Source organism: Oreochromis niloticus, linkage group LG17 (genome assembly GCF_001858045.2).
Source record: "Oreochromis niloticus isolate F11D_XX linkage group LG17, O_niloticus_UMD_NMBU, whole genome shotgun sequence".
In the NCBI taxonomy this organism is placed as follows: Eukaryota; Metazoa; Chordata; class Actinopteri; order Cichliformes; family Cichlidae; genus Oreochromis; species Oreochromis niloticus.
In genome coordinates this window covers 16,297,397-16,316,766 of record NC_031981.2, presented here as the reverse complement: position 1 = coordinate 16,316,766, position 19,370 = coordinate 16,297,397, and the positions used below count along the sequence as shown (strand labels likewise).

At 41.0% G+C, this 19,370-nt stretch overlaps 2 protein-coding genes across 2 annotated transcripts in view; one reads left to right on the top strand and one right to left on the bottom strand.

The window, feature by feature from the left end:
• LOC100695320 (liprin-beta-1) overlaps positions 1–433 on the top strand; it is a 28,744-nt gene extending 28,311 nt beyond the window's left edge. Inside the window, exon 26 of the transcript XR_002056906.2 lies at positions 107–433. The gene's annotated coding sequence lies outside the window, so the exon portion shown is untranslated. The remainder of the gene's footprint in view (positions 1–106) is intronic.
• On the bottom strand, positions 381–18,784 carry cyb5r3 (cytochrome b5 reductase 3). Its single transcript, XM_003452014.4, has 9 exons — positions 18,408–18,784; positions 17,972–18,097; positions 17,778–17,850; positions 14,778–14,884; positions 14,561–14,690; positions 14,400–14,483; positions 10,816–10,901; positions 10,582–10,681; positions 381–1,164 (listed from the first exon to the last, which is right to left on the bottom strand). The coding sequence occupies exons 1-9, from the start codon at positions 18,426–18,428 to the stop codon at positions 992–994; spliced, it is 900 nt and encodes a 299-aa protein (XP_003452062.1). The 5' UTR covers positions 18,429–18,784; the 3' UTR covers positions 381–991.
• Positions 18,785–19,370: the final 586 nt, after the last annotated feature.

Sequence of the window (19,370 nt, the reverse complement as noted above, 5' to 3'; positions counted from 1 at the left end):
CTCCTGTTTACAGTCTAAGCTAATCAGCGCCTGGCTGACTGGAGTGTCACATTTACCGTACACACACGAGTGTGTTTCCCTGAAGTGTCCAGCTCTTCTGTTTCAGATACAGTTTAATGGAGCCTGCAGGAAGGCTGGATATTCAACTCGATTAACATCCGATCCCTGCCTCACTGCAGACAGTCTTTCCTTCGTTCTTAAAAGAAAATGGACAAATCTCTTTTCATGCATACCAATTGTGGTTTTATTCTGTTTTTAAAATGTTTTGGTAATAAATGCATTTTTTTCCCCTGCAGAAAGTGTCTTCACTTAATCATGGTAGAAGCTAAAATCCACTTGTGACCAACATGATTCAGAAATAATGATCAAAACACCAATAGTTCAACAGCATTGTTGCTTTATGATCCATAAACACAAGCAACCACTTTTTCCAGACTTTCAGAAAACAAACCAGGAACCACGCTGCGTTTGACAAATCACAACAGAGCAAATACTGACACGTCTTGCGTGACAACAGATAAGCAACAGGTATAGACTTGTAACACGTTCCCAACAGCCATAACGGAACAATCAATGATTCTGTATTGAAGCGAGTGATCACAATTCTTGTGGTGTGCATTAAATAAAATCTTTGCAGGTGTTTAAGGCACTCAGAAAAAACAGCCAGTAAACCTCGAGTCTTCTAGTAAAACCAAAGTGAAAGCGCCTCATTTTCAAGCCAAACATCCAGAAACTTCATATCCTGTCATAAAATCCTTATTTCACATCCCATTTCCCCCTACACGTTCACAACTTCCTACCAAACATACAAGAATTGGTCCAAGCTGTGATTCTCTTGCATGATAAATATCATCGCATATTATGTCATATTTAAATATAGTGCAATACCCAATGTAGATATGACAGCTTTAATGCTTTCAGGGTAAGGGGAAAAAAAGATACAACTGGATACCCTTAAATATCCAAATGATGACTCCTGTGTGGACGATGTCTAAAACGTGAACCTGCGGCTGTCGGCATGACCGACTTTATCCAGGTTAGGGTTGCAGGCAAACTGGATCATCGGTGGAGGTCCGCACATCAGGATGAGGGTCTCGTTGCTGGGAGGCGGCAGGTGTTCCCTCACCATGTCTTCGCTGATGAAGCCTTTGCTGTACTCCCAGTCTGAAACCCAGAAAGGCCTGAGGTTAAAATACTGCTCAGAATCAGAGGGTGCAAAGTGGGGCATTTTCAGTGTTCAGCAGCGACACCTACTGGAGACGATCTATAAGAGCAACTTTAAAGTGACCTGTTCTGCTTCCTGATTATCTGTCATATCATTACAGCCTGTACCACCAGTCAGACATACATTACGGTACAACTGTGGTTACTGTACTTGGTTCTTAAAAGTCAAAACATAACCAGTGTCTAAGCAGATATTTACCTTAGATGGCATTACACTGGCCTCCAGTAACACCACGAGGAGTTTAAGTCATTTTTAATCAGAATATGTCCTTCAGCGTGCACATTAAACATATATAAGGGACTGCCTTTATTCTTTTGTGCAATATTACTAAAATTAAAAACATGTCTCAGAGTGATGCTGAAAAAAAAAATAAGCTGGACTATTGTATTTCATTATTATCAGGCTTTTTTTTTTTCTTAAGATGAAAAGCTGGATGCAGTGAGTATTAGCTAGGAGTAGAAAGACCGCTCCCCATTTAATTTAGCATTTAAAATCCTTCTCCTCACATACAAGGTCCTGAAACCTGATAAAACCTTATTAATCCTAACAGAGCTGCTCTCAGACTGCAGGCTTAAAGTTTCTAAAAGTTCACACACTCTACTTTTAAGATTAGTCTTAAAACTTCGATCAAGCTTATAGTTACAGCTGGATCAGGTGACCCTTAACCCTCCCTTAGTTACGCTGCTGTAACCTTAGGCTGCTGGGGAGTTTCCCATGATGCACTGAGCATCATGTGGTTCTTCACTCAACTCGTTTCACTCCCAGTGAGTTTATGCACCACTACTGTGTTTAATCATTAAACTCCAACTCTCTCTCTCATAGCTGGCCTTTTATCCTGCTAAGCATGTATTTTGAAGCATTATCAAAATTAACCTATATTTTATCAGGATACTAAAAATGTAATCTTTTTGGTGCAAAATCAGAAATGATTATCCAAGGTTTTAAAAGCCTTTTTTCTATTGGGAGTTACATTCCTGTAAGCCTAAAGATATTCCTTAACCCAGAAAATTCCATTAATAAAATCATTGATTATAAAACAAATAAGTATTTGGTTAATCATTTAATCAAGTTTCAATCTATAGATTAGTGGTTAACACATTCACAGGTAGGGCTGCATCAGGAAGGGTCAGTCATAAAGATCTGGGCCAAACCAAGTATGCTGGAGCAGCTCCTTACAGATAAGGGAGCCGCTGAAAATGTCAAAATTTGCTTTGCTTGTTTTCAGTTCTGATGTTTGACTCTGCTGAACAAAACTACCTGCTTGATCATTTCTCACATTAAAACCACGTACTGCACTATTTTTGTTGTTGTTGTTGTTTTAACTGAAAATGACTCTTATCCAACAATGATGCACAATGACAATGATATACAACTTCCTGGTGACAAATACGTGATCCATCACTATGAAAGAATGTTTATTGAACAGTTTCTGATGCATAACCACAAATGAACCAGCAAACCTCTCGGCCCCTTTGAAATTTGCCCTCAGTGATGCTGGTGACCTTTTTCCGCATTTAGCCTGCGGTGATAACTGTGCGTGAACTGTGATCGATTGGCCGAGCTGAGTTTTTATATCAAAAGTTAAAAACTAAACTGCAACAATTCAAAAAACAAAGAGATAAATTCAAACTGTTTTTGCACATTAATCTAGATACGGTATGAAGTATGTTATGAATATGCTATAACCATAAGTATGTACAGGCTGTAGTGAGTACAAGCTATGTACAGGCTATGAACAGGATATAAATATGAAAAAAACTATACAAAATATGAAATAAAAAACTATACAGAAATATGAGATATACAGTTATACAGAAATGTGAACTATGCAAGTTATAAACAGTTGTAGGATTAAAAATTATTGTATGTACAGAATGATTATTTACACAGAACTATACAGTAGTGCAGTTAAGATAAGTGAGATATGTGGATAATTTCTACAGAGGCTATATAAAGTGCTAGTGGTTGTGAGTGGTGGTTCAGTCCATGTTATTATTGTGTGTTTGAGGGTACAGTTGTCCAGTGTGTGTGTGTGTAGGTGGTTGTGGTTGTGTGTATGTTCAGTCCATGAGTTTAACGTGGGTCAGATGTCAGGAGGCAGAGTTATACCATTACCATTATACATTTTGCTGCAGCTTGAAACAATCAAATCTAGGGTTTGGAATGCGGATTTCAAGTTTAAAGATCACACAAACAAACATGTGTCTTACATGAAGACGCAGTGATTGAGCATAACAGATTGGAAAAGATTACAGCACCTAGTATTGCATAAACATATTATTTTGATTTTGTGCAAGACTGATGATTATTTCCCATTTTAATATTTTTAATGATAACATTATTAGGTTTTTAATGTCCCTTATTGCAGAATAAAGATCTGTTATGAAAATTTGGTTTTGTTTTGGTTTTATCTTTAGCTCCATTCCAAGAAAATGACCAGCTTCAAGAGTTGTCAATGTAGGACACATACAGTATGTCATGCTGAAATGTAAAGCACTTACAACAGAAGCCACTACAAGGAAATGATTCCAGCCTAATTGATGAAATTTATGGCATTTTTTTCTATGCTGACTGATATGCTGCTCAGTGTCCTTTGCTCCCTGCTTTTAAATGAGATGTCACTCTGAACAAAAACACAACCTACCTACATGTGATGTCTCTGATGTGTATCTGTTTCTACCTGTGCTGATGCTGCCATGACTAAAGTTAGCAAAGCAGCAGTAAATATGTGAATCAAGGCAGAAGGATATACTCAAAAATGAACAGAATCTTAAGAATATAAGACCACGAGCACTGCAAATGTAACAAAAATATGTTGACATCAAATGATATGTTATTTGAAATCTATATGACACAAGGACACATCTATTTTTTTTATTTTTCCAATTTATTTTTTTCCCAATTGTCCAAATTAGTTTGTTATTGGCCTTAGTGTCCCAGAAATCATATTTATATACAACTAAATATGATTCAGCAAATATGTTTTAAATGGATGATTCCTCACTTGATGAGGAATCATCCATTTCTATATTTGCTGAGTCCTAAATTTGATGCCAGTGAGCTGTTGATGTTAAAAAAGGTCCCCAAATCCCCCATGAGCAAGCACTTGGCGACAGTGGAGAGGAAAAACTCCCTCTTAATAGGAAGAAACCTCTGACAGAACCGGGCTCAGGAAGGGGTGGCCTTCTGTCTCGACCGAGTGGGGTTCAAATGCTCACTGGCAATTTAGTTGTATATAAATATGATTTTTAGGACATGATGTTGGGGCCAATTAGGTAAAAAGCCTAACCAGCCAGTTCCGCTTCTGCTTCTTCTTCTTCTTAAATGGCGGCATCTCTGGCAGGCTCTTAACCTCAGTTTCAAGTTCAGCTAGCTTGGCAGTAAGTGTTTTCTGTTTGTCTCGTACTTGTCGCAAAGATTCCTGTACAGACAATGTAGCTGACTCTTCTTTTTCCATCTTTTCTTGTTCTGTGGTGTCTTTTTCTTTCAGAGGCTCCTGCAGAGACATTGCAGTTGGTGGCAGTGAGTCCTCTTTTTCCATCTTCTCCTCTCCTCCAGTGTGTTTTTCTTTCAGAGGCTCGGATTTTTGCTTTTCATTTGCATCGGCAGAATTCTCTTCTATTTGCTCCTGCGTGATTTTAAGGGAGGGAGCTTTGGCTTCTTTCAGCTCTCGCTCAAGAGTCTCTACCCTTAAATCATGAAGGGCCTTGTTAGAGCAGAGCTGGGATTTGAGGTCACTGATTTCTGTGTTGCGCGCCTCCTGCTCCTTGCTATGTTTAATGGCCTGTTCTTTGAGCTGATTTTGAGCTGCTAGGAGCTGTTTCTGGAGCATCACTATCTGCTCTTGTTGAGTCCTACATTTGAGCTCAAATTCAGCCTCCTTAGAGGACATCAGGCCAACAGAGTCCGTGTGTGAAGCCTCTGCGTCTTGAGTGGCAGACTCCACACACTGCTCTGTGGTAGGATGGCTGATTTGGTCCTGCAGGCTTAGCATCACCTCATCAAGTTTGACAACTGCTTCATTGTCATTTGTGAGAACCTCTGTCTTACTGGTGTTATTTGGCTTATTACAAGAAGCCTCCTCCAGCTGCACTATGAGGTCTTTAATCATTTCCTCATGGTTTCTTTTGTTCTCGTGGATTTGTGCATGAAGGTTGTTCACCTGAAACTGGCAAAAAGAGGCCCTCTTGTTAGCAGCTATCATTTTCCAATAAAGGCTGTTCTGATAGCTTTGGGAGACTTGCAGTTGGTATCTCAGAGCAGTAATCTCTTCCCATGGATTAAAGTGGACTCTGTCCTGATGGGGTCTAAATGTGGGCTTGGGCTGATACTGCCAAGTCCCTCCATTAGGCACAGGGTTTTGTCCACTGGGGTTATTAACATTTCCCTCTGTCTGCATCTTCATGTCCTCCTTTGCTTTTGAAATAGTGACGGGTCCAGGGTTTTCCCTTTCAGAAGTTGCATCAGTGTTTTCTGGCATTTCTGGGACATCTGGGAATTCTTTATTTCTCGGGTTTGTTCCATCAGCCCTGTTGTTTTGAGCTTCTAGAAGAGCCCGAGTAATTGACCGAGTAATTGGTCTTCTTGGTTCCACAGCCACTCTTTTCTCTTTTTGCTTTTTGGTTTTCTTTGGTTTTACAACCATTTCCTTTTGAGCTTGTGCCACAGGAGACTTTTCAGGATTTGGTCTTCTGGCTTTTTCAAGCTCATTTTTTGGTCTTTGCAAAATTGTTATTTTTGGTGTGACGACCATTTCTGTTTGTGCTTCCGCCATTGTAGATGCTTCAGTGTTTGCGTCTGCGTTTCTCTGCGTCTGCCTTGTCTTTGTTTTAACAACCAGGTTGTTTTGTGTTTCTGCCATCCGAGATCCACTAAAGTTGGTTGAATTTGTCCCCTATTTATGGGTTTTGCCAGTAGAATGTGCACTGTGACATCACGGGCTGTTCCTTTGAAGGGCTGTTCCTTTGAAGTTCCATGATTGGAACAATTCAAAATAAAATGCCCACAAACCTACTGTAAAGGAAAGGCTTTTATTTTGTAGCACATTCCGAATTAACACATTAAAAACTACTCTACAGGAACTGCAGTAAAAAATAAAACAAAACCAAAATACAAGTGTTAAAAAAACCTCACCAAAGTAGAAGACGACTGTTTAGTGGAAGAGTATTCGACATTTTAGAGATTCTCACGCATAACTTCTTTCATAATTAGGGCAGGTAGAAAACTTTTATATGTCCTGAAAGATATTTATGAACAACATCCAATGAGAGTTACTGAATGTCTGTAGGCAGTGAGATCTTGGTGGTTGCCGAGGCGACAGAATGTCATCTATGTTTTGTTTTAAATTCCGGTTCATTGCTGAATCTAAGAAACAACAGGCTATCCGGTTGTTCAGTCTGACGTCACTGGCCGTGTCTGGGCCTAAACTCTGCTGCAGGTCCATATATCAAATGATCACTGTGGCATTACTGAGAGTTAAAACACTGTCTAAAGTCTTTCATCTTTAATAAAATGATCAGCGTTCTTCTCTACCAGGTGTAACAATTGAGTTTAACATCCAGGCATCCATGAAAACGGAATTTATGACATTTAACGGAGTTAGAAGTTAGCAGGAAGTTAGCTCGCTAGCTTCCATCTAAATACAATATAGCATGTCCTGACTGCAGGGGTTTTGAAACAAATTCAAACGTACAGCTCTGCTATCACTTCCAACATAAATGAAGACAGAAAACTAAACAGCAGTGACGTTTGTAGGGTTACTGAAGTTTGGCTAGCTGGTATATAACGATGTGCTACGTGACCGCTAGCGACACAGCTATGTTAGCATAATATAAAGAAGCTAACTTTTTTTTCCACTCGATAAAAGTTAACGTGAGTGTTCTCAGTGGTCAGGAACAAATGTAATCGCATGGCAGGATGCTGTAAACGGACCAAACTTCAGCCAGGAGAACAACTGAGATAATCCATCCACAATACGAGGTTAGTTATTCATATACTGCTGCATGGGCTGTGCTGTAGTTACATCGTAAGGTTTTAAAAACTGAGCTTAAATAAATGATTAGCGGTAATAAAAGCCGAGGGAGGTCAACGGTGATCACTGAATGTTTTTAGGAGCTTTTGGGGATTAAATAGAAGAAAATACAAAGCATTAAACATGTTAACAACACAAAAGCCATATTAAACGCAGACTACTTTAGGCCCGGAAGTAGGATTCGTCATCACTGAACAACCGGATAGAGGGAGACTTTAATAGAGGTTTACTAACCCTTACTATACTCAAAAAACAGATTCAGGTCCTTCTTTCAAAGAACACATACAAATTGTGTTAGTTGTTCATAAATGTAATTAAAAAATACCAAACTGATTTGATTTTCTTTGTGAAAACTTAAAATTATTTTAAACCAGCAGAGGCTGATTCTGAACACAAAATGAATGAGATTGTTGGGGCACTGGGGGTAGGGGGAGTACATTTTTGCACATGCGCATTTGTATACTCAAAGAAAATAAATTCAAGCCTCTCTTTAAGCTGAAACATTTTTTTTTTTATCTCACTCAACGTAAATGTAGGAATCCAGCGTTACTGCAATTATTATTCATGTGGTGAACCTAAATTATTTTCTCTCAAAATGGTCTTTGTTACAAGAACACAAAGTTATTAAGTTAAACAACGGTCCACCCTCTTCAAAAATCTTCTTCGAAAAGATCTTTCAGGATCACCTGAATGAATGCAGCTGCTGTTGGCCTCTCTGTACTTTTTGGATAAAACTATACCTTCAGATAAGGTAACATATTCATTTTTCATATAACCAATTGTGTATTTCTCTATGAGTTGAATGTAGAGCACTGCTATTTATCCTAGAAGCTTGTAACAGTTGTTTTTTGAACTTTTGGTGGTGCTACCATTCTCTTAGAATAGAATTCAACTTTATTGTCATTGCACTTGTTTCACAGGTACAGGGCAACGAAATGCAGTTTGCATCCATCCAGAAGTGCTTTAGCCATGATATAGATATATTACAATATATATTAGCAATAATATAGATATGTAAATATATTACAGAAATGGGTATGTTATAATGTACACCAGGGGTAGGCAACCTTTCTGATGGCGAGTGCCATTTAAAATTTCCTCAGAAGTCAATGTGCCATATGATTGCATTAGCAATAAATTTAATAACGCCCTATATTAACAGTTACACACTATATAGAACAACTTTATAGAAGTATATTTGTTCGCAGATGTTGGCAGCTATCAGCGAATAGTTATCAGCTATTTTGAAACAAAAACAAAAAAAAGTTCCATAACAAGAACTCCATTACAGCAAATACAGAAAATACAAATGCTATTTATGGTCTCCTCACAACAATGATAAGAAAAATAAACTGGGCCAATATGGCATGTTTGTTAATACAGAGATACACATGTTAATGTGATCTCTGGTCTCCCACTCAGAGACACAGGTCTCAGAGTGTCCAGCATTCAGACGGCTACCTGAGGACACTCGTGACAGAAAATCTGCTCACACAGATATGTAGAGCCAAATGCTGTCAATAAGGCCTCTGCAATGTTCTGAAGACAGTTAAACTTGTCAGGTAGTGATGTCCAGCAGGTGACAATGCAAGCTCCATGAACACGCACAGCTGTGGATTCCAGCTACTTCAATGTTATATGTATGATTTCTATACATTTTATGTCAGATAAAAATTTTGGTTGCAAGCTTCAGATAATTATTTAATAACAGCCAGACATTTTAAATGAGAATAAGAAAGAAAAGTATTTCTTTGTGCCCCCCTTTCCCTGTTAATGCCCTACCTGGCCCCCTGGCAAAACTTTGCTAGACCCGCCCCTGCACAGTTACCAGCTGTCAGCTACTTAGAAAAGGATCCTGGTGTTATTTGTCTCTCAGAAACCGTTCATAACTTCCCTTCAACTCATCCATGTCACCTAAAAGGTAAACCTGTTTCTCCATCACCTGTTCAGCTCTGATGATTCAGTAAGGACATCTCCTGGTTTCATCTGCATGTTTCCCTCTTATCACATATACAAACCATCATGACCAGCAGCTTTACAGCTGTGGCTCCAGCAAACATCATCTGATACTAGAAAGTAATATTAAATAAATTCTAACAACAGCTGATCAAGCTTAAACGTGCTGCTGTTGTTTAGCGCGACATCCGCTGGTTTCCTCTTTCTGGCGCAAATAAACAAACACGAGAGAAAAGCCAATCAGCTGACCATTGATCGTTTCATGATTGAAGTAGCAACAGGAGATGGAGGGGGGAGAGAAAGAGAAGAAGAGGCAGCTGACAGCGTAACGACAGAATAAATCCAGCGTTGTGTCTTTTTTTCATTTTAGCTAAAGTACGGGACAAACTGTGTTCCTTTTCAGCTTAATACGAAACGCGTAATATTTTCTCTGAATGAGGGACGATTCCGTCTTTTTACAGGCAACTCTACTAACTAACCTTGTGAATAAAATACAGTTCACTATGGTATCACTAACATCAAAGCACCCACCCAGCTGTATAGAAACTCCGTCATGCTAGCTAGCACGCAGTACGAGTTATTGTAACTGACTGTAAAAAGTCAGCACAATGAAAATAAGCTCCACCTAAACTTGGTTTATATCTGACCCAGATAGACTGCAGGTCATAACTTCTTACCTGAAGTTCAGTTCACCTGACACTCGGCCGCCTCGGGTCTCTCCTCCTCCTGCCTCCCTTTTCGCTCATCCACCTGCTGGCCTCCACCACTTTCTAATTTTACTGAATCTGAGGAAGCGCCGCCATAGCCACCACCACACAACTGAGTTATTTTTACACACCGACCAGCATCTGGACAAACCACCACCTTTCGTTGTTTATACCGTTACAAAGGGAAAAAAAGTCACCGGGCCACCGAGCAAATGTCCGATGGCCAGTCCAGCATTGGTCGTGCCATCAGTTAACCCTTCGCGTGCCAGCTGTGGCACGCGTGCTGAGGGTTGCCGACCCCTGATCTAGAAGTTTTGAAATTTAGGATACGTAAAAAGTACATAAAAAGTTTAAAATTGGACTTTAGCCTCCTGTGTCACATTTCAAGACATAATAGTCATTTTCACACGCAATTAACTTTCTAAGGCATTACCTGACAGGTGTAAGAAAGAATGTAAACATTAGTCGGTCTTCAACCTGCCAATACAAATCCAAACATCCATGTAATATCATGGACTGTGCTAGTGGGCAATTACTGCAGCTAATAGACCAACCCCTGGTGTAAACCTGGGTACTCCCTGATGTGTATGAAAACTGGAAATAGTTCCTGTCTGAAATAGTTAAAGTTCACATGTGAAGGTAGTTACTGTTGGAGGACTCACTTTCAGGTGCTCTGTCGATGGTGAACCACAACTTGAACCGGTCCGGGTGGCTGACCTGAATCTCTTCCAGCTCCGGTCGCAGGAGGATGTCTTTCTCAGTCTGTGAACACGGGAAGGACGACATTTTTAAACTACTGCGTGAACACAAATTTACACTCCAGTCCAGGCCAAATGTTCTCACATAGTAAATATCCTCCTGACTGCAAACATTAGATTGTGGTTCATAAAACTCACCTGGTTGGCAAACAGCAGGTGACACACTGTTTTGTCATCAGGATCCTTCATTATTGCTGTGACGATCTGCAGCATGGGAGTGATGCCTGTAATAACACCCAGCGCAGGCTCAGGTTACATTAACAGAGCTCCTTTAAATACAAGGCTGGATGTGTGCAGACATCCATGTGTGCTTTGGTCACAGTTGGACCTCCAAGTTAGATTACACGAAATGTTTCTAAAAGCATAACTTTAGTTAGAATTTATACAAGTTTGCTAATCCTAAACTCAGCTGACCTCCTCTCCAACACAATTCAATTCAGGCTTATTTATCAACTTAAAGAACAAAAGATACTTAACAGGCACTTCATACAGTAAAGTCAAAGGAGTTTGCAAAGAAAAGCGTCTGGACTTCTTTAAGTTGCTTGAAGACGTTTCACCTCTCATCCGAGAAGCTTCTTCAGTTCTAAGGTCAAATGGCCGAGAGTCCCAGATTTAAACCCAGTGGGAGTTTCCCCCCAAAGAGGGACAAAGGACCCCCTGGTGATCCTCTAATCACATGAAAGCGGGTGTGGGACCTAATCAGCCTGGGTTTTGGGTGAGCTCATTGTGAAACCTGGCCCCACCTTGTCATGTGAATTCCTGAGGTCAGATGGCCCAGGATGTGAGTGGGCGTTAAGGCGTCTGGGGAGGGATCTCAAAACTGGATTATAGATGGCAGACAGTTGGTGTCGTAAACCACCGCCTCTGTTCAAAGATGGTCGCTCACAGTGGACATAGATGGCCTCTTTCACTCCTCTTTCAAACCATCTGTCCTCTCTGTCCAAAATGTGAACATTGGCATCCTCGAAAGAGTGACCTTTATCCTTAAGATGCAGATGGACTGCTGAGTCATACAGTAAAGTAAAGACCCTACAGTGTGTAACGCCTGTGTGGATGATGAGCAAACAGCCCAAATAAACTTTGGAACAAATAGAGCACAGAGGAAGGGGAAAAAAGTGTCATCATATTTAGAAAAGGTTGTGAAAATGGCTTTTATAACCTTTAATGCTAGATTACATATCAGCATCTCCCAGGTCAGTGTTTGCACTAGAGATGGCACGATACCACTTTTTTATGTCCGATACCGATACCGATATCATAAATTTGGATATCTGCCGATACCGATATGAATCCGATATTGTGTTTTTTAATCAATAAAACTGTTTTTTTTAATATCTTGCTGCATTTTGTATAAGTTCATACTCAAGTTTAAATAAACAACAACACTAAAGCTATTCTGTTATACCTGTATGTAAAAAATACACTGCACCCAAAATATTTCATAGTTCAGCAACACTGATCAATCTAATAAACTTAATCCTCCCTATTCTGGTATTTTAAAGAGTACTTAGCAGAAATATTAAGCAACCTAACTAATAGGGTTGCAAACTCCCAGCAAAAAAAAATAGGGAACCACCCACCCTCCACCTCATGATGCTTAATCGATGTAATCAACTTTAATTTGATGCAGGTTGAAAAAAAAATGCACAGAAATAAATTATTTTTCAAGAATAATTAAATAGATTCAACATCTTTCTTCAACAGAATTGCAGAATTCACAGATGGTACCTTCTCAAAGAAAAAAGTACTATAGCTTACTAGGGTATATTAGACTTAACAGTTACTATATACAGTAATGGACTTCTATACATTTTACATCAGATTAAAACTTTGGGTGTAAGATTCAGATAATTATTTATTAAAAGCTAGTAGAGCTGCCACGATTAGTCGACTAGTCACGATTACGTCGACTATCAAAATCGTCGACGACTGATTTAATAGTCGACGCGTCGTTTGAAGCTTTGTAAGATCACAAAAGACGCAGGAATAAGTAGTAGGATTTAAAAGTGTAATAACGGACTGAAACAGAAGATGGCAGCAGTGCATGTAAAGGATGCCAGCTGCCGTTAAACCCCGAAGAAGAAGAAGCTGTGTCCCAGAATTCATAGTGCGGCCCAGCGCAGTTGTCAACAATGGCGGCAGCTAGTTAGTTTTAATATTACTCTTATTATTCTTTCTGGGTCACAAAATAAACGTTTAACATATTTTCAAGCTGTAAGTTTTACGTCCAATCGATGCATGATCTGATTAGTCGACTAATCGCAAAAATAATCGGTGACTAGTCGACTATCAAAATAATCGTTTGTGGCAGCCCTAAAAGCTAGGCATTTTAAATGAGAATAAGAAAGAAAAGTATGTCTTTGTGCCCCCTTTTCCCTGTTAATGCCCTATCGGCCCCCCTGGCTACACTTTGCTAGATCCGCCCCTGCACAGTTACCAGCCGTCAGCTGCGTAGAAAAGGATCCTGGTGTAGAAAGTAATATTAAATAAATTCTAACAACAGCTTATCAAGGTTAAACGTGCTGCTGTTGTTCCGCCGCTGGTTTCCTCTTTCTGGTGCAAAGTGGACCAAAACAAAGAAGAGAGACGGACTCGCAACAGAAAAGCTGATCAGCTGATCATTAAGCAGTTTCACGATTGAAGTAGCTGCAGGAAGGTGAGAGAGGGAGAGAGAGAGTCAGTCGCTCCATATATCGGTTGTTAAGCTTAACATGGGAACGCTTTACAAACATTCAGAGATGAACTTACACACTTGCTTTACTTCTCTCTGGGATAACTTCCTCGGAGATGAAATGCTGGTTTGGTAGCAAGGCTACAAATACACACAGCCGCTCTATCACATGAGGCACACTGCTCCGACGTGCTACGGTTATGAGCCGAGTTACGCCGTGTCGCAAGTTTTGTGAGGTGTTTTTTTGATATTTAATGGATCGGATTACATTTTTTATTTCTCGCCGATATCCGATCCAGTAATTTAGGTCAGTATCGGACCGATACCGATACGTAATATCGGATCGGTCCATCTCTAGTTTGCACATTAGTCTAACATGTCCCTGGTTGGAGACTAGGAGAAGACAAATCTATTAGGGGTTGCATAAAAAAATAGGCGGAAAAATAAAATATGTGGAACCGTCTGCTGTGGCGGTAAGACAGCAGACCAGAGAACGCTAAATTATTATCTTAGAGATTTCTGTGGCACCAAATTCACTCCATACAAACGCCGGTTTCTCAGTCGAGCACTGCTGGCACTGAGGTGAACAATGAGCCAGACCACTTTGCCTAACATCGTGTTCTGACTTCACTGATCCAGTGGAAACTTTGGCTCAAACACTTATCAGATCTGACATTCATACTCCCCCCAAATTACCTTAATAGTTATTATTTCATTACTGTGGCTCCAATGCAACTGCCTCGCTCTCTCTGTAGTCAGCACCTTCTGTGGTGGTCAATGCTCTGACCACTCTGTAGTATCTGGTTGCATGAGTAACACTTACATAACTCTTCTTATAATAGCTACAGAAACTGTCCACATGTCAAAATAACAATTTGTTGAATGATTTGTGATGGAGTTTTGTCAAAATTTAGACATGAAGACTCCAGCTTCAATTAATGGTGAACACCTTTATTACTAATAAGCAGCATCGGCCCTAAAAACAAACACCACATGAGTCAAACAAATGAAAAAAACCATCCCTGGACCTGACACTGAACAGCTCCCTCACCTGTGCCTCCAGCGATCATGCCCAAATGCTTGGCAGTCTTCATCTCAGCTGGCGACTTTTTATCAGGCTGAATGGCAAAAACACCTGCAGAATGCAAAGTGAGAGTATTAAACCAAGCTGATAAAGCTGGTTCACCTGCTGTGTTCAGTTATGCTGCTCACCTTTGCCCTTGTAAACAAGTAAGCCGCTGGGTCCTCTGAAGTCAATCGTGTCATCGATCCTGAGGCTCTCCAAGTACTGACTCATCTTCCCGCCCTCTGGGAATTTTGGATTAACGTCTTTAAAGTAGATCTGAAACAAATGGAGGAATTCATGTCAAACAATCAACACCTTCATATATAAAAACTAAAACGGAAACAACCTTCCTTAAATCTTTACCTTCACCACCAGGTCCACAAAACCTTTGTCGTCATCGCTGGACACTGGTGTGTACGGACGGACGACAAGCTTCCCGTCTATCTTTGCCGACAGATAGATGTGCTGCCCTGAAGATGAAAACAAACATGTACTTACCATCAACGTCACCCATTTCATACTATGTGACTCAAACAATGATAATCAAAGTCAAAGTCAAAGTCAGTTTTATTTGTCAATTTCTTCAGATGTACTTGCCATACAAAGGAATTGAAATTACGTTTCACACTGTCCCATGCGTAGACATAGACAACAATAAAGTGCAGATGCACAACATTTAGGTAACATACAGGATATAACAAGACAGGACCTAACATATAATAAAGTGTTCCAACAGTGTGCCCTGGAAAGTAGTGTACTAGTCTACTTGAGGTAGTCCCAGGTTGTGGTTGGTAAGTGTTTTTGTTTTAATGCAGCATAAGACTGTAGCAGCAGTAATAGTAATATAAATAATATAAATAGTGCTAAAAAAATACTAAAAATATATAGCAGCAGGTGTGTGCAATTGTAATGCAGAGGTAGTTGTTTTCAGTCAGGAATGTTTTCCAGTTCTTGGTTCAGAGAGTGTTTCCTTGTTGTGGAGTGTGTGTGTGTGTGTGGGGGGGGTGTGTAGAGTCCAGTCTGTCTTCCTATAGTTCTGCCAATCTGGTGGTTCTGCTGGCTGGGAGCCGGGAGGGGAGAGAGTTCAGCAGTCTCACAGCCTGGTGGATGAAGCTGTTGGTGAGCCTGGTAGTGCGGGAGCGGAGACTTCTGTATCTTTTTCCGGAGGGCAGGAGGCTGAACAGACAGTGCGCGGGGTGGGTTGCATCGTTGACAATTGTGATGGCTTTGCGGGTGAGGCGGGTGGTGTAGATGTCTTGCAGGGAGGGGAGTGGTACACCAACTATCCTCTCAGCTGTTCTCACAATGCGTTGTAGAGCTTTCCTGTTATAGTCAGTGCAGCTACCGCCCCACACAGTGATGCAACTGGAAAGAATGCTTTCAATGGTTCCTCTGTAGAATGTGGTCAGGATGGGTGATGGAGCACTTGCCCGCTTGAGTTTGCGCAGGAAGTAGAGGCGCTGTTGTGCTTTCTTGGCCAGTGATGCTGTGTTGGTGGTCCAGGAGAGGTCCTCACTGATGTGCACCCCCAGGAACTTGGTGCTGCTCACCCTCTCCACCGCAGCGCCGTCGATGGTCAATGGGGGGTGACAGGTGTGGCCTCTCTGGAAGTTGACAATAACCTCCTTGGTCTTGCTAACATTTAGCAGGAGGTTGTTGTCTCTGCACCACGTGGTCAGGAGCTCGACCTCTTTCCTGTAGTGGGTCTCATCGCCCTTGGTGATGAGCCCCACCAGCATTGTGTCGTCCGCAAACTTCACAAGGTGGTTGGAGTTGTAGGTTGGTGTGCAGTCATGTGTCAGCAGGGTGAAGAGCAGAGGACTGAGCACACAGCCTTGTGGAGCCCCCGTGCTCAGGGTGATGCTGTTTGAGACCTTGTTGCCCACACGCACCGCTTGAGGCCTCTGGCTGAGGAAATCCAGCAGCCAGTTGCAGAGGGAGGTGCTGAGGCCCAGTCTGTCCAGTTTACAGATGAGTTGTTGTGGTATTATGGTGTTGAATGCTGAGCTGAAGTCTATGAACAGCATTCTCACATATGAGTCTTTCTTGTCCAGATGAGTTAGGGCTGGGTGGAGGGCAGAGCAGATTGCATCCTCTGTGGATCGTTTCGCTCTGTATGCAAACTGGTATGGGTCCAGGGTGGGAGGTAGGGTGGATTTGATGTGTGACATGACTAGTCGTTCAAAGCACTTCATAATAATGGGTGTCAGTGCCACGGGGCGGTAGTCATTGAAACAGGCTGGGGATGGTTTCTTTGGCACAGGTATGATGGTGGCAGTCTTGAAGCATGATGGGACAGTGGCTTGCCTCAGGGAGATTCAATTCAGCATTACAGGAAGTATTTCCTCTGTAGTCTCTGTAACTGTGAGAGGGGATATCTCTAATAGACCTCAGGATTGTGATGTCACCAATGCAATGCATTAAGGGACTGAGGTTCATGCAACTCCAAGTTGATGATGAAATATATGGAAGCAGCAACTGCGTAACACCTCAGACACACAGTAGTCACTGTGGATACCTCTGACCGGCATCGATGCAGAACAAAGGCACTACAAGCTCCTGCTGCTGCACTATAACATGAAGTGCTGTAACAAAACATTGAGCAGTAATAAAAGACATAAAACTACTTCACATCTGAACGACTTATTTTTAACATTCTCATCACAGTTTAGTCCAGCTACAAAACAAAGCATGCAGGGTTGTTATTACAGCGCAATTATAAATGTCAAATAAAAAGGTATGCTTTATAAGTGTGTTCAACACAATGTTGAAAAAGAGAAAATATTACAGAACAGTATTAAATATGAAGTCAAATGAATTGTATGCAGTGTCTTTAAGGGTAAGTGATGCATGTGTCACAGAGCCATGGCTCAGCAGCTGAGACAGCATAACTGAGTCCAACAAGTCTGAATGTGAGCTTGAACCCATGCACAATTCTTAAGTTGTCTGAGGTTTAGGCGCTCACCACAAACAGCTTTTTTAACAAAACACTAGGGAACTTGAGAAACTGTACCTCCTCAAAATAAAGTGACAGTTTGTGCTCACATATCAGCCCCTTCTAATAACACTGCTTTGCCTCTTTGTTTACATTCAGTTTGTATCACAGGTGGTTTAGGTGTCTTCCTCCTTATTACCTGCTGGCATCTACCTTTGTTTCGGTTTGGCATGAACAACTACCCAGAATGCATTGCCATTCCCAAGCTGTATATGGGCACTACATCAGCTGTTTAAACCGTCTGTTTACCAGGGGTGGCCAATCAGAAGAAAACTAGCTTAAACAGAGAAGGAAAGGAGCTAGAACAGATTTTGAGATATGCAGTCAAACCTCCGGCAGTGATGATATGCGTGAGTGCGCACACTTACCAATAGGGAGACCAAGGACGTGTTCAGGGGATGGCAGTGCAAAGCGGAACTTTCTTGTGTCATGGCTGACAATCTTTTTTTAAAAAAAAAAAAACAAGAAACAGACAGAGCAGTGAGCGTGAACGCATCTGCTGCGTTTGCAGACAAGTTTCATTCTGCAAGCACTCAAGAGCGTGCAGCGTTTGAGCGGTTACCTCTTTATCTATCAGGCGCAGTGCATACTTAATGTTGGGGTCCTCTAAGGTGATGGCCGGTCTCTTCTTTGGGAAGAGCAGCCTGAAGATGAGGTTGATGATGCTGTCAAAGCCGCCTCGGATCAGCTGCGATAAAAGGTCAAAAGTGGGAGAATGACTCAGACCACCAACTCCTAGCATTAGCTACATTAGCTACCAGCTGTCTAACACCCTGCGGGGCGTTGCCTGGATTAAGTCGGGGTTTTTTGTTTTTTTGTTTAACACAGACAGCAACAGGGAGAAGTGAGTCATGAAGATTCCTGTGGGCAGGCCCGAAACAGCGCTCAGGATAACTTAGCTGGGGAAAAATGATTGTTAGCGAATATTAGCCGAGCTAATGCATGCAAATTAGCTGGCGTAAAAGCACCCTGATAATTTTCCATTGATGTATACTCACGCGAAAGATGTAGGAGAGCATTTTCAGGCCGGGAGGACAAATGCAAAATACTTTGTCAGTGTAGCGCGCAGACCACAAACGAGTTCAAGGCAACTAATTGTGACGGAGGTCCAAGTTGTCAAGTAAGGCGAGTCAGCCAGGTAGGATACATACATCCGGTTGTAGTTTTTAAAAACAAAATTCCGTTTGTATGAAAATTAAACCCAGTAGGCTAATTATAAAATGAACGCTGGATATAAATATTTTGATGCAGTTCTATGTGTATTTGAAGCTGTTTTATGCCAATTTCGTCGAGATTTGGACTGAATAAACGTACAGTAAGCGTGTAAAAACTCAGCTTCCGGTAATACAACGGGCTAATGTTCACTAACTTATCAAAGCCGAACCTCAAACGTCACTTCCACGTAAAAGACCTGTATTTTCACAATAAAACGCTGAAAAGATAATAATAATGATAAAGCATTAAACTGCGCACAATTTTTCTAAGCAAAAAGAGGAGCTATAAGAGAACAAAACAAAACACAAAACAAGATAATAGCATCCGAAGGAGACTAATCAGAATTAAAAAGTGTGGCTTTTGGTCATACGGGAGCAAAATGAGAGCCTAAATTGTTTAGTTAAACACAGAAACACAAATGACGACTTTATTATCATCCTAGTTTATGTATGCAAAATGGATATTAACCCAAACCTAGTGAAGCTGGTTAAACTTCAGTTTTCTAAATATAAAACCGAAAGCAGAATACAAAACTTTAATAACTCTGCTATGTAGATCTCACTTCCTCTTTTTCTGCTGTTCACATTTCATGCAATACAGTTATATCAGGTGGTTATCTGTATTGTGCATCTGTTTATTTCCTTTTGTAGCCGTCACACTTGACTTAATCTTACAGTGAGCTGCTTGCTTTGAGGTCAAGCATGCATCCGACAAACACTAATCTTTTCATGTGTTGCCCCACTTCA

Bases quoted from the DNA above. Each gene is read 5' to 3' on its own strand.
- cyb5r3 (XM_003452014.4), bottom strand. From the start codon at position 18,428: ATGCTCTCCTACATCTTTCGC. The intron at 14,484-14,560 runs GTGAGCAGCATA...TGCATTCTGCAG, and splicing joins ACTTGTTTACAAGGGCAAAG to GTGTTTTTGCCATTCAGCCT. The intron at 1,165-10,581 runs GTGAGTCCTCCA...TCTGGGTTTCAG, and splicing joins CATCGACAGAGCACCTGAAA to ACTGGGAGTACAGCAAAGGC.